The 18,281-nt window shown below is 34.3% G+C and overlaps 3 protein-coding genes across 4 annotated transcripts in view; 2 read left to right on the top strand and 1 right to left on the bottom strand.

Annotated features, from left to right (window-relative positions):
• Positions 1–18,281, bottom strand: part of LOC128227958 (syntaxin-binding protein 4-like) — a 64,780-nt gene that overhangs the window by 20,245 nt on the left and 26,254 nt on the right. The window lies entirely within an intron of this gene.
• On the top strand, positions 5,617–10,541 carry LOC128227960 (uncharacterized). Its single transcript, XM_052938947.1, has 2 exons — positions 5,617–6,204; positions 6,738–10,541. The coding sequence occupies exons 1-2, from the start codon at positions 5,879–5,881 to the stop codon at positions 7,702–7,704; spliced, it is 1,293 nt and encodes a 430-aa protein (XP_052794907.1). The 5' UTR covers positions 5,617–5,878; the 3' UTR covers positions 7,705–10,541.
• On the top strand, positions 13,214–17,447 carry LOC128227959 (E3 ubiquitin-protein ligase Midline-1-like). Its single transcript, XM_052938946.1, has 2 exons — positions 13,214–13,745; positions 14,321–17,447. The coding sequence occupies exons 1-2, from the start codon at positions 13,417–13,419 to the stop codon at positions 15,750–15,752; spliced, it is 1,761 nt and encodes a 586-aa protein (XP_052794906.1). The 5' UTR covers positions 13,214–13,416; the 3' UTR covers positions 15,753–17,447.

The raw sequence follows: 18,281 nt of genomic DNA, 5'->3' as shown, positions 1-18,281 counted from the left end.
GCTAGTGTTTACACAATAGCATTTTTTTATACTATCAAGGGCCATAATCTAGGCATGCATGGGCGGATCAGGCTGGTTTTCGAAAGGAACCGAGCTCTAATGGATATCTAGATACTGTACAAGTTTCATCGAGATACAATCAAAAATGAAGACTGTATCGTGTTCACAACCAATTGTTTACACAATAGCATTTTTTTATACTATCAAGGGCCATAATCTAGGCATGCATGGGCGGATCTGGCTGGTTTTCGAAAGGAACCGAGCTCTAATGGATATCTAGATACTGTACAAGTTTCATCGAGATACAATCAAAAATGAAGACTGTATCATGTTCACAAGCAATTGTTTACAGACGCACGGACGAACATACTACGTACACATTACCATCGCATAAGCTCTTCTGGCCTTTGGCCAGTAGAGCTAAAAATGGCCATCGCACATTACAAATGAGTTGTTCAAGTTTCTATTTCCCCATTGTTTTTATTTAATTGAGTTACAATAATGAACAATTAACATGAAGCGGCCTGTCAGTCAAACTAGCTGGTCGATACCTGACTGACCAATCAGTGTGACTCATATGACTCATGACTGAGAGATAGTAGAAGACTATTCAACCCTCAAAATGTCTTCATGTGTTAACAATACATAATATACTTATATTTTCCATAAGTCTTAAAACAAAAAATATCATTATGTGTATTTAAGTGTATATAATATTGACGATTTATTTTTATTTTGAAATTTGTCACCTTTTTATGCGTAAAGTTTTTAATCTGAAGCATATACATTTTGCTTTTAAGTTTGTTTAGACATATATAAGTGAAAAAGACAACTAAGTTGATTTGAGTTACATTTGTTATTAAATTTGATAAAATATCTGATATGCAACTATTAAAGAGGTCACAAAAAGTATATACATATATAAAACAAAATCATCTTTGTAAATGACACAAAATCAAAGTAAAAACCTGTGCATTTATAATGATTATGGTCATTTCTAACTTTTATGTTGCTTGTAAGAACAGTTTTGCATTTCATTTAATACGAATATTAATTCATTGAGATAAACATCAAGGATAAATATATCAATAATAATAATTCATTAATTACACTTGCAAAAAACAGGTGATTCCTAATGGAGAAGGGAAGAAAACAGCGAAATCCATTCAGTTTTTGTTGACTTTCAGAAAGGAAATTCAAACATGTTTTATTTCCCTAAATTTGAGTTTTAAAATGGAGACTGTTATTTTACTGTAACCAAATTCCGATGTTATTTAGAAATAAATTATTTTCAAGTTTAGACATTATTTCTACCTGAAATTTCTCATACATTGCATGCAATAAATAATATTATACCTTACATATGTGTCCTTTCTTTGTATATTTAAAGTCGATCGGTCCGTATATCACTGTATTTTGATAAAAATCCAGTTTTATGACGTCAGCGGTCCATATCATATTTTTGGCTGGTATGGACCTCTCCAAAATGTAATATGGACCACTGACGTCATAAAATTGTTAAGTGTGCATTGCTATTTTCACAACGGCAAAAAATGTTGCAAGTAAACATTATAAGCTATGTTCAATAAAACACATCTAAACCAAGTGCTTTAAAATTGTTGAATGGTAATATAAAGTGTTGGGTATAATATAAGAAATATTTACACACCACTTTGGGCCATATATTATGCATTATAAGAACGCCTCGCTCCATATACACCTTTGTTGGCTGACTGATTGGTCCTTATAATGTCATATGACCCTCAGTGGTGTGTAATATTTCTTAAATAATGAACTTATTTAATGTTGTACTTGCTTATATTGCTATGTTTTACCATGTTCCATGCATTTTATATCTGATTGTCATGTATAACTTTTGTATTATTATTGTCTGCTTCTGCATGCTTGACGGAGGGCCCAAACTAAGAGGTCACGTGACACTGTAGGCGTGGACTTATTGCAATCGGCGTGGTGTCAATTGACTTTAATTAGTGTGATTGGAAACAATAACTCGTAACAACTAAATAATTAAAAATGAGTGAAACTAAGTGTTTAAAGTTGCTGTTTAGCGAACAGTTCACATATCAAAATAAAATAGATTTTCAAAACATACTCATTTTAGATGACATGTTCGCAGGAAAGCTTGCATATAAACACGCGAGTATCCGCCTGCATCTGTCTATAATCGTATAGCATCGTATTTAATCTTAATCAACGGAAAGCGTCTTCTGTCAAACCCAGAGGTCTTCAATTATTTTCAGCTTGCTTCCAAAAAATGACTGGCAAATTACGGAAACCATTTTCTCCCACCTCAGATAAGTAGACCCAAAAATCTAATTATTTCTCGCTTCAAATGTCACCATAGTTTTTTTTCACGCACCATTCAAGAAATAATGCTTCACTCTCCTCAGAACGTATTTAAAGACCAAGTTCACTATTAACATAATCTGAATCACTGCGCGCATGTCCATGACAACCAAGAATTATCACATATCCATACGCATTTATTTTCACTACGAACAAAAGAGTTCCAGCAAAAAATACATTTTTACTTAATTTTGTTTAACTGAGTTGGGAGAAAAAGCATCTACCATAGCCGCTCGTGTAAGATAGGTTCATCTCAACCTCTTGTGCAGGGTGTTTTTCGGAAACTCGGTAAACCTCTTTTCCGCAAACCATGCTACGCTAGGGTCGGGATGAACCTATCTTACACTCTCGGCCATGGAAGATACTTATTATCTATTTTAACTTATTTGAGTTAAATAAATCGACTGAATCAAGTTCCCTGAATAAGACAAAATGAGTTTCCAATTATCAAATTAATTCATTACGCATCCCTTTTAAATTAATTGCCTATTCTGCCTTTTCTTACGCGTTTTGTTACTCATGGATTTTTAAAACAATTGCATGATTTAAATTGAATATTCACGCAAATATCCATCTGTATGCATGCCTATTTTGAGTAATAAATCATATTTATCTTATACACTATGTATTTATTCCAAATAAACATCTATAATCAGGGTTCCTTACAGTGAATAATTGTCCATCCTGAAATAGACAGAGGTCTGTTAGAGTACGAGTAATTTACGCCCAAAGAAGGGTAAAGAGGCTTAGACCCCTTTTGAAATTGTTTCCACAGTCATTTTTACTCATTTCATGGTACATGTATTTTCTACTGTGTCTGATTCAAATGTCTGAGCAAAACAAAAATCTTTAGAACTGTACAATATTATATAATAGTCTGCAGTTAAAAGCACTCAATCCTCAGAATTCAGGATTTTTCCGGAACTTAATGAGGAAACCTATTGTTTGCAAGCATAAATTTAAACATTAAGCTTGGTAAGTCTAAATATAACAAGGGTCATAACTCTAGACTGCGGCGAATTGGCTGCTGCTTTGACCTGACCAAGATAATTATTAATTGTCCATGCACATTCTGACCAAATTTCGTGATGATTGGACAATTTCAGGCTTCTAAAATTATTGATCGGACAAGACCAATATTTTGGTTCATTCGGAGCTCCTCAGCCATTTTAATCGAAAACAACCTCGGATGTACTATGCCTGTACATCAGTTGAAGTAGTTCATACATTTTTTAATTATATCAATAATGAAATGTAGTGTTTTAGAGTTGTATTTATTGATCTTAGTTTAAATTGATTGCCAGTAACGTATATTATTGCAAACACAATTAAGATTCCCAAGAGTTAAGTTATAAAGTTTAACTGCTAAATAAAATTACTACGCGATCTACTTGCAGATGACTTAAATGTACTGCTTTTTGAGTATGTAAATCGTCCAAATACATCCGAGGTCGTTTTCAATAAAAATGGCCAAGGAGCTCCGAATGTTTTTGGTTATTTCTTTTATTAAAGGGCAATAACTATCAAGGAATATGGCTGATATGGCTGGTTATCGAACTGTTATTATTCCCATACGCATTCTGACCAAATCTGATTTTAAGGTTAATCCTAAACTATAGAACACCGGTATAATATGTGTACAAGAAAGAACACGAACTGTTTCAAATGATGAAAGAAGTAACTTCAACTACATGTACATACATTTCCTAAAACACTTTAGATACACTTAGCTTATAATGCCCCCATCACACAAGGCCAGGTTCCCACTATGTCCTCAAAAACCTGGCAGGACAAAGTCAGAACTTAATTGGTTAACATAGAAGAAACGCAGTAGACACCGAGAAGGACTTGGTATGGACTTGGTATGGACATGAGCATACTTTGAACATATTAAAAAAAAATGTGAGGACCTGGTCGAATCATGACGTAGTAAGATCTTAATAAAAACGTTTTAAGGACAGCTTGGATGTCAGGACAGCTTGGATGTAGTGACAGCATAAATAAAACCTAGTAGGAACTTGATTGACATAGTGCAAGCGTGGAAAATATTGAAAGGCGTTCTCATTGTGTTGTCTCTAGGTTGTCATTGCGTTCTTGCTATGTCAATGGAGTTCTCACCACAACCTCTCCACGCTTTTACTACGACTATTGTACATTTGTGCCACGTTGTAGAAGACCTCATTCGGTTGGTAATACGTTCTTTCGGTGCTTAACACGTCTTAGACACGTTTGTATCAGTTTCTACCACGTCCTGTCAGGTTCTGAACAGTGACCATGTATACCTAAATACGGGATAACTCTCCTAGAACTTCATTTTATACCAACACTACATATGAATGAAAAATAGGCCAGTTATAAATAGAACACTTATTCCATCTTATCACATTTACAAATAAATTAAAGTCATAAGAACGTAATGAGGACATGATAAGCACTTTGTTAGTGCGTGGTGCAATCTTCCTGGTCGTAGTAAGAACGTATTGGACATGGTGCATGCATATTATGAACGCATTGGTCTTAGTGCACGTGTGAAGATGCCTGCAATAAGAACATATGTGGAACTTGTGAGACGCAGTAAATGCCTAGCAGGGACACAGTCAGGACATAGTATGAACTTGAGTAAAGCATTTTTTACAAATATGACCGCGTCCTCGCTGCGATTGTCGAAATTGAGAGGACTTAGTGCGGTCCTCATGGTCTTCTTCTAGTGTGATGGGGGTATTAACAATCAAAATAAAGTAGTGTGTAAAATTAAGCATACCAGTACATGTTTTATAGAATTGATAAAAAGAAAATTCTTCAAACAAGAGAAACATTAAAGAAGAACCCAATACATGTCTTTTTTTCTCAATTAATCAAGGGCCATACAACAATGTATCCGACCAACATTTCAGAAAAAGTGACAGGACATTATTGCTATAAGTAAGCTCTGCTTCAGTTTGCTTTAAAGGCGACATAAAACTTCAATTTTCCCTAAAAAAACAGCAGTTTGCTACCATTTTCACATCAGTAAGTCACCAATTTAGTCCCATTTCACATGTTAGTCACCATGTTAACACCAGTTTCATCACCATTAAATTTTCACATGTAATCATGTACACAAATTATATGCATTTTTGTTTTGAAAATTAAGTAAAATAAATTTAACACAATAATGCACTAAAACTGAAAAAAATAATTGTTCGCATCAACCTATATTATGCCCCTCTAATCAGCTATGTATATGTTGTAATACGGCACTTGACCTTCACTAGTTTTCCACTCTGCTTTGTGGATAATTGATAAGAATAATCTTGCCTTTATTTAACCATGGATGATATTGATATAAAATTTCATAAACCACTTGATTCTAATATAAATGAACATAATTATAAAATATAAAAATCATAAGTTATGAATAGTTATTGATCAAAGGTTTTAAAATGAGTTTAAAACAGGGACTTTCAAGTGATATCCTGATAACTCAAGTTAACAAGAATACAAATAAGCTAAACTTGTATTCTCTGTAAAAATGGCGACTGGTGGTGAACATGTACTTTCATCGGATCAAATTTACGATTTTGCCTGCTCATCATGTGAAGAAGACAATGTTAATACAGAGGCTCAGTTTTCTTGCAAGGAATGTGAAAACTACCTCTGCAACAAGTGCATAAAACTGCACAATAAACTCTTCAAGAAGCATGACCTGCTTGGACGCTCTGATGTCGCAAAGTGGGTGGGGAAAAAGTGTGAAACCAGTCTGGAAAAGTGTGAAAAACACCCGGAGGAGAGTGTGAAGATGGTGTGTGAGGACCATGATGAGCTTTGCTGCTCTCTCTGTGTTTCCCTTTCTCACAGGTAACCATATATGTTCATCTGCATAAAATCAGTGTATTATTCACTCACAGTTTATTTACAAATGAACCCCCCCCCCCCCCTTAATTGCATATCAGTACTCCTTTAACTTTTGATTTTCTGGTAGAAGTATAAAAACAGCATATTCAATCACAATTTTTTGTTCATTTATGGAATTGCACCTCTGAACAGTTCATGCTGAACAGACACTGTACCCCCCTCCCCACCCCACCCTGACTTTCTAAAAATGTCCCACCCTCTTGAGTCCTGACAGTACCATTTGAAAAACGACTGAATTAATCTCAGTTAATGTACACAGCTAGTGTTATTTTCTTAAACATTGTCAAATTTACTTTTGTAAGACTTTTCTATTGATTTTTCTTCATGAATGAGTATTAATGTTTGTTTACATAGTATTAAATTCTCTTTGCTATTTTTTTCCCATTCCATTTCATGCAGGCAAATATGAATGTAGTTACATAACATGTGAACTCATTCGTTATAAATAAATTTCATGTTGTTGGTTCTATTTACAGAATGTGTCGCAGCATTAGACTCATTGATGATTTAGCAAAAGGAGTCAAAAATACAGACCAATTAAAAGACCTGACACAAAGGGTTAAAGCAATTAACACAGAAACACGAAACACGAAAACAGAAACAAACAGTACCACTGCAAGAAAATGCGACGATCCAAACTATGCGTTCACAACCAAAGCGACACACATCCACAATTTGAGGACAAAAGATGAGAAAGCATGCTGTATTAAAGGTATTTGTGAGCTACAGACAGGGGAAATAGTGCTGGCCGACTGTGCCAATGATAAAATGAAAGTTTTAAACAGGGAGTTTAAAATAGTCACTACTCTTAATCTTCCACAACACACTGAAAATATGTGCCTTGTAGGTGGAAATGAAGTTGCACTGGCAGTAGATGATGCTAAAAAGAAACATGAAGTTCATTTTATAACAATTGACAAATATAACGATTTTGACACAAGATATATCAGCAAGTTTACAGTGGCACACTACTGCAATGCTGTAAGCTTTCGCAACGACTATGTGTATGTTGGTTCAGAATCGTCTGTTTACTTGTATAGCAAAAAAGGGGAATTTATCAAAATAGTCTATCAGGCATTAGGGCTTGCAAACACATTGAACGGAATCCACGCTAGCAACGATGGACAAAGAGTTTACCTAACTGACTCAACAAACCATAAGGTGATAACCATTAATAATCATGGAACAAAATTAGCAACTTGCCAGGATCAAGAACTAATATTTCCTGTCAGTTTATGTGTAAGTGAACATGGGCATGTGTTCGCCTGTGCACTTAAGTCCAACTCTGTACTGCAAATTGACACAGAAGGAAACAGAAAGTTAAGAACATTAGTCAGTGGCAATAAAATCCACAATCCACTTGTGGTGTGGTTTTCCACAAGGTCACAGCAGCTCATGGTAGCTGGTATAACAAATGATTTACTTGTAGCTGACCTGATATAACTTAAAGTTACTTGCAGCTGACCTGATTAACTTAAAGTTACTTGCAGCTCACCTGATTAACTTAAGGTTACTTGAAGCTGACCTCATATAAATCTAAGTTACTTGAAGCTGACCTGATTAACTTAAAGTTACTTGCAGGTGACCTGATTAACTTAAGGTTACTTGAAGCTGACCTCATATAACTCTAAGTTACTTGAAGCTGACCTGATTAACTTAAAGTTACTTGCAGCTGACCTGATTAACTTAAAGTTACTTGCAGCTCACCTGATTAACTTAAGGTTACTTGAAGCTGACCTCATATAACTCTAAGTTACTTGAAGCTGACCTGATTAACTTAAAGTTACTTGCAGCTCACCTGATTAACTTAAGGTTACTTGAAGCTGACCTCATATAACTCTAAGTTACTTGAAGCTGACCTGATATAACTTAAGGTTACTTAAAGCTGATCTGATAAAACTGTAAGCTAGTTGAAACTGATCTAAAATATGTTTACATTAATTGAAGCTTACTTGATATAACTTTAGGTTACTTGAGGATGACATGATATAATTTAAGGTTACTTGAGGATGACCTGATATAACTTTAGGTTTCTTGAGGATAACCTGATATAACTTTAAGTTACTTAAGGATGACCTAATATAACTTTAGGTTACTTGACGATGACCTGGTATAACTTTAGGTTACTTGACGATGACCTGATATAACTTTAAGTTAATTGAGCATGACCTGATCTTACTTAAGGTAATTAAACCTTAAGTTTGAAGATGCAACATTCTTCCTAAGTGTTTTGTTTTCTTTGTCCTTTGTAAGCATTGAATGGTCATATGACTTAATTTGGTGAATAGCATACATATAGCCACTGTCAAGAGCAGTGATGACAAAATTGTATTAACCATTGCTGTTAGTTAACAGTCTCAAACAAACCAAGACTGCATTTTCTTCCTTTGGGTCCCATTTCTAAACTTTTCAAAAAAAAGGTTTAAAAATATCTGGGGGGAATGTAAGGGGTTGTCTCTTAAGGGGAAAAGCTCTATTCATAAAACCGTGAAACAGACAGAACTTACTTTATGGCGCGAAAGACTTATTAGTGACAGGGATTTTTTACTATTCAAAAATCTCCATAAACAAATTAAGCCATGTGTTGTGTGGCAGTCCGCAAATAATCGCTCGGACTTAAAACTTGCGCATTTTATTGCTAACTTGTGGCTAGACAAGCCCTCTTTACTGCACTCCGTCTGCTTAATTTGCAAACGCGTGTTCTTTAACAAAACCGAGCATATCGTGTTTGCTTGTCCGTGTACAGCAGCTGTACGTGATAGTTTTTATTGTGATATAAACATGGTATTTGGTCAACATGTCGGATCCGACTTAGCTAAAAAAGACTTGACAATTTTCAGAGATTTTGTTTTAGGGAGCAAGTACATACAAAATGAAGACTTTAATCAATTGCTGTTATGCAAGCTCAGTTTTCGTTATGTACAAGATGCGTTCAATGTATACAATACTTTCGATAGTGTTTAAATTATACTGAAACAGTGGCATTTGTGCATATATTGCGTAAGATGATTATGTCTATATTGTATGATCATACAATTGCTGTTAGTTTGTCATAAATATTGTGTTTGACTTGAACCCATTGTATACATGTATGTATTACTCTCATGCTACTTCTTGCATGAAATAACTTTTTCTACTGACATATTTAAACATGCTTATATATATTACATTGTGTTCTAATCTCCCACGCGGAGGATATATTGAAATAAATGAATGAATGAACATTTGCTTATGTAAAGGTATTTGTATTCATGCATATTCGGGCCATCTTATGTACGCCAAAATATCGTCAGAATATGAATTTCAGTTTAGGTTATATTTTACAGTTATTACAACATTATATTGATCACTCTTGTTTGCACGATGCTATGCAAGAGTTTGGTCTTGTTTTGTGGAGGAAACCGGAGTACCTGAAAACCCACTTGTCCAGCTTGGTGACCACAAACCAACTCACATGCGCCCAGACATTGGAATCAAATCCGGGTCGCCTAGTTGAGAAGTGAGTGTGCAAACAACTGCGCTTACCGGACAACCAATTTCAATTTAAAAAATATTTAGTGAGTGTCACAAATCAAACTATAAGTTCTGATTACAAGATATATAAACTTTGCCTAAACTGACCTACAAAGCACTTGTAGGTTTTGATATAAATATTATAACTAATCAAAAATATTAATTTGAAAGCGGCTATCATAAGATAAGTGCATTGATAAGATGGCCCTATTTTGTACATATTAATTAACATACATGATAATATTCAAATATATTGATGATAATTGTTTTGTTTTAGTGTATGATAGTAATAAATTTCACCTAGTGAGCACGAAAAGCTATAATTCATGAGTGAAATATACTATTTTTGTGTTGTCGAGGTGAGATATATTGTGATCTTACACTGAAACAAGCAATTTTTTTTATTATATGCCTTAAAGGAATTTAAAAGGACAGTTTATTGTAGTCTTTCAGAAAATCGTGTCAAATTGTATGCAAACACAACGTCATTTTAGAAATTACATCGTTAAAATTGCGTCACAGCCCTCTGCGTATTGACTTTGATTTAAAAGTGAGAGCAGGCGAAAATTTCAATACAGTGAAAAATATCAAGTATATATCATTTATATTTCTCTGATAAACCTCTTTAAACCACCAGAAAGCATATAATAAAATTGTCAATTTAACTATGCAGAAGAAAGTATGTTTTTGCAAATGGTATCCTGAATTGTGTATCTTGTATGCTTTATATAAATGTATAAAAGTTGTTTTTTTATAAATAAATATACATATAGTTTGAGTGTTTGCAAGAATGTGATAATTCAGAGTTACAGATAAGTTTTCTAATGTATTTGAGTTGGGTATATCTCACATTAAAAATGAGTTTTTCAAGTTTCTATTACCCCATTACCCCATTTAGTTGTTTTGATTTTAATTGAGTTACAACAATGAACAATTAACATCATGCGGCCTGTCAGTCAACCTTGGCCATAACCCAACTGACCAATCAGCGTCCAGATTAGGCAGGGCGTATCAGTTGCTGTTATGTTTCTCATAACTTAGAGATAGTAAAAGACAGAAATCCGAAATACATTTTCCTAAATGCTGCTCAATTATGCATTTTTTGCATTTGTTTGATAACAACGGACTTTTGAGTAGACTATTCAACCCTCAAAATGTCTTAATGTAAATGAACATAATATACAGGGCTTCTAAAAACCGGCAATTTGCCGGTCTGGACCAATTTTGACCAAGCCAGACCAATTTCAGTTTCAAAAAATTGGTCCGATTTTTTTCATTTGTTTTATAATTTCGGTCCAAAATGACTAAAGTCAGTAAACTGTGTAGAAATTGTAATACACAAACCTTCTTGGGTCATTCACACATTCAAAATTACCCCCAATACAAGTGTCCTAGTTTCCATCAGACCAACGTGACCGGCTGCTTTTTCCACTATGCTGAACACCCGATATCTGTTAATTGGGCAGACGCTTCCAATTGGTTCAATCACGTGTAGTGATAGGTCGCAGAAGACACAATTAAACAAATTAGGTGTTAATTATGTGCTTGCAGCTATCCATTAAAGTGTAAAAATTGGTCCATATTTTCACATAGCAAACTGCTTATGTCCGAATTAATTAACCGAGTACCTGCCCTTATTCTATAAGATATCAACAGCGACACGCTTGATTAACTACAGAGTCTGAAAGCTGAGTGCGCCGCTTACGTCATTTTTATAAAATGTAATGAAAAATTTGTTGTCGATATGAAAATTATAGCTAGAAGCCCCGATTATGAATATAGATATATATGTTTATTAAAGATTATCAGCTGAATGTTGATCTACTGTAGTAGGATTAAGCAAATAAATCACAAAACTGTTTCAGTACATTGATGCTCGTTTGCAAAACTGTACACATGGTCAAAATTTCCTTGCTGTAGCTTTAAAAATTAAAAAGTTAAAAGGGGTGGGGCCAGCTTTTAACCAAGGGGCATAATTTCAAATGTTTTGCTAGACAGTCATCATATGATGCTCCACAACAAATATCAAAGGTATGGGCCTTGTGGTTTGAAACAAGAAGATTTTGAAAATATTTCTTAAATAAGTCTCTAGGAAACTTGTAACCCCCGTAGCAGTGCCAGTTTTGAACCATGGTAGTGGACCACTAAATTAAGCCTTGTTCAAAATAGCAAGGATCTGCATAGCTGTTTCAGACAAAAAGGTTTTTAACATTTCCCAATTTAGGTATACCAAACCTGTAAACCCGGGGATGTGGCCAGTAATGACCCCAGGGGCATAATTTGAACAAACATTCACAAGCAATTGTGACTTTACATGTAAACTTGGCTAAAAATAGACTTTGCTCATGTAGACTTGGCTTAAAATAGACTTAGCTAAAAATGCCATTTTTTTATACCTTCAAGACCCATAATCTAGGCATGCATGGGCTGATCTGGCTGGTTTTTAAAAGGAACCGAGCTTTAATGGATATCTAAATACTGTACAAGTTTCATTGAGATACAATCAAAACTGAAGACTGTATAGCGTTCACAAGCAATTGGTTACAGACGCACAGATTTTATTATACTTTCAAGGCCCATAATCTAGGTATGCATGAGCGGATCTGGATGGTTTCGAAAGGAAACGAGCTCTAATGGATATCTAAATACTGTACAAGTTTCATCGAGATACAATCAAAACTGAAGACTGTAATGGTTCACAAGAAATTGTTTACAGACGCACGGACGCACATACTACGTACACATTACCATCGCATAATCTCTTCTGGCCTTTGGCCAATAGAACTAAAAATGGATGTTTTATGCATTTTTCTTAAAGCTGCACTCTCACAGATTTACCATTTTAACAACTTTTTTTTAAAAAAATCTTGGAAAGTCATAAAAAAATAATTTTCGAACGGAAATATGAAAATCAACGATCTGATTTTTTGTCAGCAAATTTATTGGTTTGCAGATATTTATACAAAAATTTGCTCTTTCCAAGACAAAAAATAAAAAAAGTTGTAAAAATGGTATATCTATGAGAGTGCAGCTTTAATATATTAATTATTGTATTATTGTGCAATATATAATTTAGATTAACATTTATACAACTTTATCATTTAAATTCCAACATGTGACTGCATTTTGCATAAGAAAAATGCCTCTGTCAGAGAGCACTTTTTTCAGATTTATATTTTTATTTTTAATCTAATAAGGAAGGGAATTATGGCACGAAAATGGAGGGAAAATATACACTTTTGTAGACACTTTTGGCCACAAAATCATTAGAAAAGACAGTTGCATTTTCTTCTACCTTACAGGTATTTCTATTCTCAATGTTAAACAGGTTTAACGATGCAGACAGATAAACATCTGAATATAAATATCTGTAAATACAGACAGTGTAAACTATTATATGGAACCTGACCTTCACCTTAAGTTTTATGTGTGGATTAACTCAGTCAGCAGTTACTTAAACAAAGAAGATATTGATATAAACAACACGCAATTGTTACAAAGATAAATGAACTTAATTGTTAATACTTAAAAATTAAAAGTTATCAAAGGTTTTAAAATTAGTTTAAAACATTGACTTTTAAGTGATATCCTGATAACTGTTAACAAGAATACAAATGTACTAAACTTGAATTCTCTGTAAAAATGGCGACTCCAGGTGATGAACATGTACTTTCCTCGGATCAAGTTTACGATTTTGCCTGCTCATCATGTGAAGAAGACAATGTTAATACAGAGGCTCAGTTTTCTTGCAAGGAATGTGAAAACTACCTCTGCAACAAGTGCATAAAACTGCACAATAAACTCTTCAAGAAGCATGAGGTGCTCGGACGCTCTGATGTCACAAAGTGGGTCAGGAAGAAGTGTGAAACCAGTCTGGAAAAGTGTGAAAAACACCCGGAGGAGAGTGTGAAGATGGTGTGTGAGGACCATGATGAGCTTTGCTGCTCTCTCTGTGTTTCCCTTTCTCACAGGTAACCATATATGTTCATCTGCATAAAATCAGCGTATTATTCAATCATAGTTTATTTTCAAATCACCCCCCCCACACCCCACAACTACTACCCCCTTAATTGGCTTATTGCATATCAGTACTGACCTTCAACTTTTGATTTTCTGGTAGAAGTATAAAAACAGCGTATTCAAGTATTCAATCACAATTTTTTGTTCATTTATGGAATTGCACCTCTGAACAGTACATGCTGAACAGACACTGTACCCCCCCCCCCCTCCCCCACCCACCCTGATTTTTTGAATACGTCCGTCTCTCTTGAGTCCTGACAGTACCATTTGAAAAACGACTGAATTAATCTCAGTTAATGTACACAGCTAGGGTTGTTTTCTTAAACATTGTTAAATTTACTTTTGTAAGACTTTTCTATTGATTTTTCTTCATGAATGAGTATTAATGTTTGTTTATATAGTATTAAATTATCTTTGCTATTTTTTTCCCATTCCTTTTCAGCAGGCAAATATGAATGTAGTTACATAACATGACTGTGAACTCATTTGTTAGAAATAAATTTCATGTTGTTGGTTCCATTTACAGAATGTGTCGCAGCATTAGACTCATTGATGATTTAACAAAAGGAGTCAAAAATACAGACCAATTAAAAGACCTGACACAAAGGGTTAAAGCAATTAACACAGAACTTATTACAATGAAAAAGAAAAGGCTTAGCAACAAGAAAGCTCTACAAGATTCAGATAAAAACCTTGTTCAGGATATTAAAACCATCAGAGAAAAGTTCTTAGCATCCCTTCAAGAGCTGGAAATTGACATTGGTGAAGAAATGGATACTCGAAAGGACATATTTGTAGGAAAGCTTCAAGAGGATGTTACACAATGTACAGAAATGCATGACAAGTTGATTAAAACACTGGGCTATTCTCAATCGGATGATGAAAGGATGTCTTACATTGGCTATAGAAGGTGTCAAGAACAGGTAAAAGATGCAGAAATAAGCCTGAATAAAATGTCAAAGATACCAGAGTATAAACTTTCATTCAAGATTGAGAAAGATTTAGACAATCTTTTTGACAGTTTAAAAAGTGTTGGCAAAGTAGTTTCTACTCCAAGCTTTGATGAATGTGATTCAAAACCAGAACAATTTGTCCATGACACGAAAACAGAAACAAGCAGTACCACTGCAAGAAAATGCTATGATCCAAACTATGCGTTCACAACCAAAGCGACACACATCCACAATTTGAGGATAAAAGATGAGAAACCATGCTCTATTAAAGGAATTTGTGAGCTACAGACAGGGGAAATAGTGCTGGCCGACTGTGCCAATAATAAAATGAAAGTTTTAAGTAGGGAGTTTAAAATAGTCACTACTCTTAATCTTCCACAACACACTGAAAATATGTGCATTGTAGGTGGAAATGAAGTTGCACTGGCAGTAGATGATGCTAAAAAGAAACATGAAGTTCATTTTATAACAATTGACAAATTTGAAGATATTGAAGCAAAATCTATCAGCAAGTTTGCAGTGGCACACAACTGCAATGCTGTAAGCTTTCACAATGATAACGTGTACGTTGGTTCAGAATCGTCTGTTTACATGTATAGCAAAGATGGGATAATAGTCAAACAGGTCTACCATAAATTGGGATGGTCTCAATGTACAGTGAACGGAATCCACACCAGCAACAATGGACAAAAAATTTACATCACAGACTCATCGAACAACAAGGTGATAACAGTTGATAATTCCGGAAAAATATTATCAACATGCGAGGATCCAGATCTACTGTTTCCTGTCAGTTTATGTGTAAGCGAGCATGGGCACCTATTTGTCTGTGCAATGGGGTCAAACTCAGTACTGCAAATTGACAAGGAAGGGAGAAGGAAGTTAAGAACATTAGTCAGTGGTGAAAAGGTCAGCAAGCCACTTGTAGTGTACTTTTCCACAAGGTCACAGCAGCTCATGGTAGCTGGTAACACAAATGATTTACTTGTAGCTGACCTGATATAACTTAAAGTTACTTGCAGGTGACCTGATTAACTTAAGGTTACTTGAAGCTGACCTGATATAACTTAAGGTTACTTAAAGCTGATCCGATAAAACTGTAAGCTAGTTGAAACTGACCTAAAATATGTTTACATTAATTGAAGCTTACCTTAGGTTACTTGAGGATGACCTGATATAACTTAAGGTTACTTGAGGATGACTTGATATAACTTTAGTTACTTGAGGATGACCTGACCTGATATAACTTTAAGTTACTTGAGGATCACCTGATCTTATAATTAACCTTAAGTTTGAAGATGCAACATTCTTCCTAAGTTTTTTGTTTTCTTTGTCCTTTGTAAGCATTGAATGGTCATATGACTTAATTTGGTGAATAGCATACTTATAGCCACTGTCAAGAGCAGTGATGACAAAATTGTACTAACCATTGCTGTTAGTTAACAGTCTCAAACAAACCAAGACTGCATTTTCTTCCTTTGGATCCCATTTCTAAACTTTTCAAAATAAAGGTTTAAAAATATCTGGGGGGAATGTAAGGGGTTGTCTCTTAGTGAAATTTTAAATATTTCTATCAACAGTTTTTTTCTTTTTTTTTGCAATTAATCATGATTGTACAAAATCATTTGCCAACATTTGCTTATGTAAAGGTATTTGTATTCATGCATATTCGGGCCATCTTACGTACGCCAAAATATCGTCAGAATATGAATTTCAGTTTAGGTTATATTTTACAGTTATTACAACATTATATTGATCACTCTTGTTTGCACGATGCTATGCAAGAGTTTGGTCTTGTTTTGTGGAGGAAACCGGAGTACCTGTAAACCCACTTATCCAGCTTGGTGACCACAAACCAACTCACATGCGCCTAGACATTGGAATCAAACCTGGGTCGCCTAGTTGAGAAGTGAGTGTGCAAACAACTGCGCTTACCGGAAAACCAATTTCAATTTAAAAAATATTTAGTGAGTGTCACAAATCAAACTATAAGTTCTGATTACAAGATATATAAACTTTGCCTAAACTGACCTACAAAGCACTTGTAGGTTTTGATATAAATATTATAACTAATCAAAAATATTAATTTGAAAGCGGCTATCATAAGATAAGTGCATTGATAAGATGGCCCTATTTTGTACATATTAATTAACATACATGATAATATTCAAATATATTGATGATAATTGTTTTGTTTTAGTGTATGATAGTAATAAATTTCACCTAGTGAGCACGAAAAGCTATAATTCATGAGTGAAATATACTATTTTTGTGTTGTCGAGGTGAGATATATTGTGATCTTACACTGAAACAAGCAATTTTTTTTATTATATGCCTTAAAGGAATTTAAAAGGACAGTTTATTGTAGTCTTTCAGAAAATCGTGTCAAATTGTATGCAAACACAACGTCATTTTAGAAATTACATCGTTAAAATTGCGTCACAGCCCTCTGCGTATTGACTTTGATTTAAAAGTGAGAGCAGGCGAAAATTTCAATACAGTGAAAAATATCAAGTATATATCATTTATATTTCTCTGATAAACCTCTTTAAACCTCTTTAAACCACCAGAAAGCATATAATAAAATTGTCAATTTAACTATGCAGAAGAAAGTATGTTTTTGCAAATGGTATCCTGAATTGTGTATCTTGTATGCTTTATATAAATGTATAAAAGTTGTTTTTTTATAAATAAATATACATATAGTTTGAGTGTTTGCAAGAATGTGATAATTCAGAGTTACAGATAAGTTTTCTAATGTATTTGAGTTGGGTATATCTCACATTAAAAATGAGTTTTTCAAGTTTCTATTACCCCATTACCCCATTTAGTTGTTTTGATTTTAATTGAGTTACAACAATGAACAATTAACATCATGCGGCCTGTCAGTCAACCTTGGCCATAACCCAACTGACCAATCAGCGTCCAGATTAGGCAGGGCGTATCAGTTGCTGTTATGTTTCTCATAACTTAGAGATAGTAAAAGACAGAAATCCGAAATACATTTTCCTAAATGCTGCTCAATTATGCATTTTTTGCATTTGTTTGATAACAACGGACTTTTGAGTAGACTATTCAACCCTCAAAATGTCTTAATGTAAATGAACATAATATACAGGGCTTCTAAAAACCGGCAATTTGCCGGTCTGGACCAATTTTGACCAAGCCAGACCAATTTCAGTTTAAAAAAATTGGTCCGATTTTTTTCATTTGTTTTATAATTTCGGTCCAAAATGACTAAAGTCAGTAAAATGTGTAGAAATTGTAATACACAAACCTTCTTGGGTCATTCACACATTCAAAATTACCCCCAATACAAGTGTCCTAGTTTCCATCAGACCAACGTGACCGGCTGCTTTTTCCACTATGCTGAACACCCGATATCTGTTAATTGGGCAGACGCTTCCAATTGGTTCAATCACGTGTAGTGATAGGTCGCAGAAGACACAATTAAACAAATTAGGTGTTAATTATGTGCTTGCAGCTATCCATTAAAGTGTAAAAATTGGTCCATATTTTCACATAGCAAACTGC

This window comes from Mya arenaria, chromosome 3 (assembly GCF_026914265.1).
Source record: "Mya arenaria isolate MELC-2E11 chromosome 3, ASM2691426v1".
Classification (NCBI taxonomy): Eukaryota; Metazoa; Mollusca; class Bivalvia; order Myida; family Myidae; genus Mya; species Mya arenaria.
Note: the sequence above shows the minus strand (reverse complement) of the source record. Positions and strands in the feature narration are given on the sequence as shown.

Bases quoted from the DNA above. Each gene is read 5' to 3' on its own strand.
- LOC128227960 (XM_052938947.1), top strand. From the start codon at position 5,879: ATGGCGACTGGTGGTGAACATGTACTTTCATCGGATCAAATTTACGAT. The intron at 6,205-6,737 runs GTAACCATATAT...TTCTATTTACAG, and splicing joins TGTGTTTCCCTTTCTCACAG to AATGTGTCGCAGCATTAGAC.
- LOC128227959 (XM_052938946.1), top strand. From the start codon at position 13,417: ATGGCGACTCCAGGTGATGAACATGTACTTTCCTCGGATCAAGTTTAC. The intron at 13,746-14,320 runs GTAACCATATAT...TTCCATTTACAG, and splicing joins TGTGTTTCCCTTTCTCACAG to AATGTGTCGCAGCATTAGAC.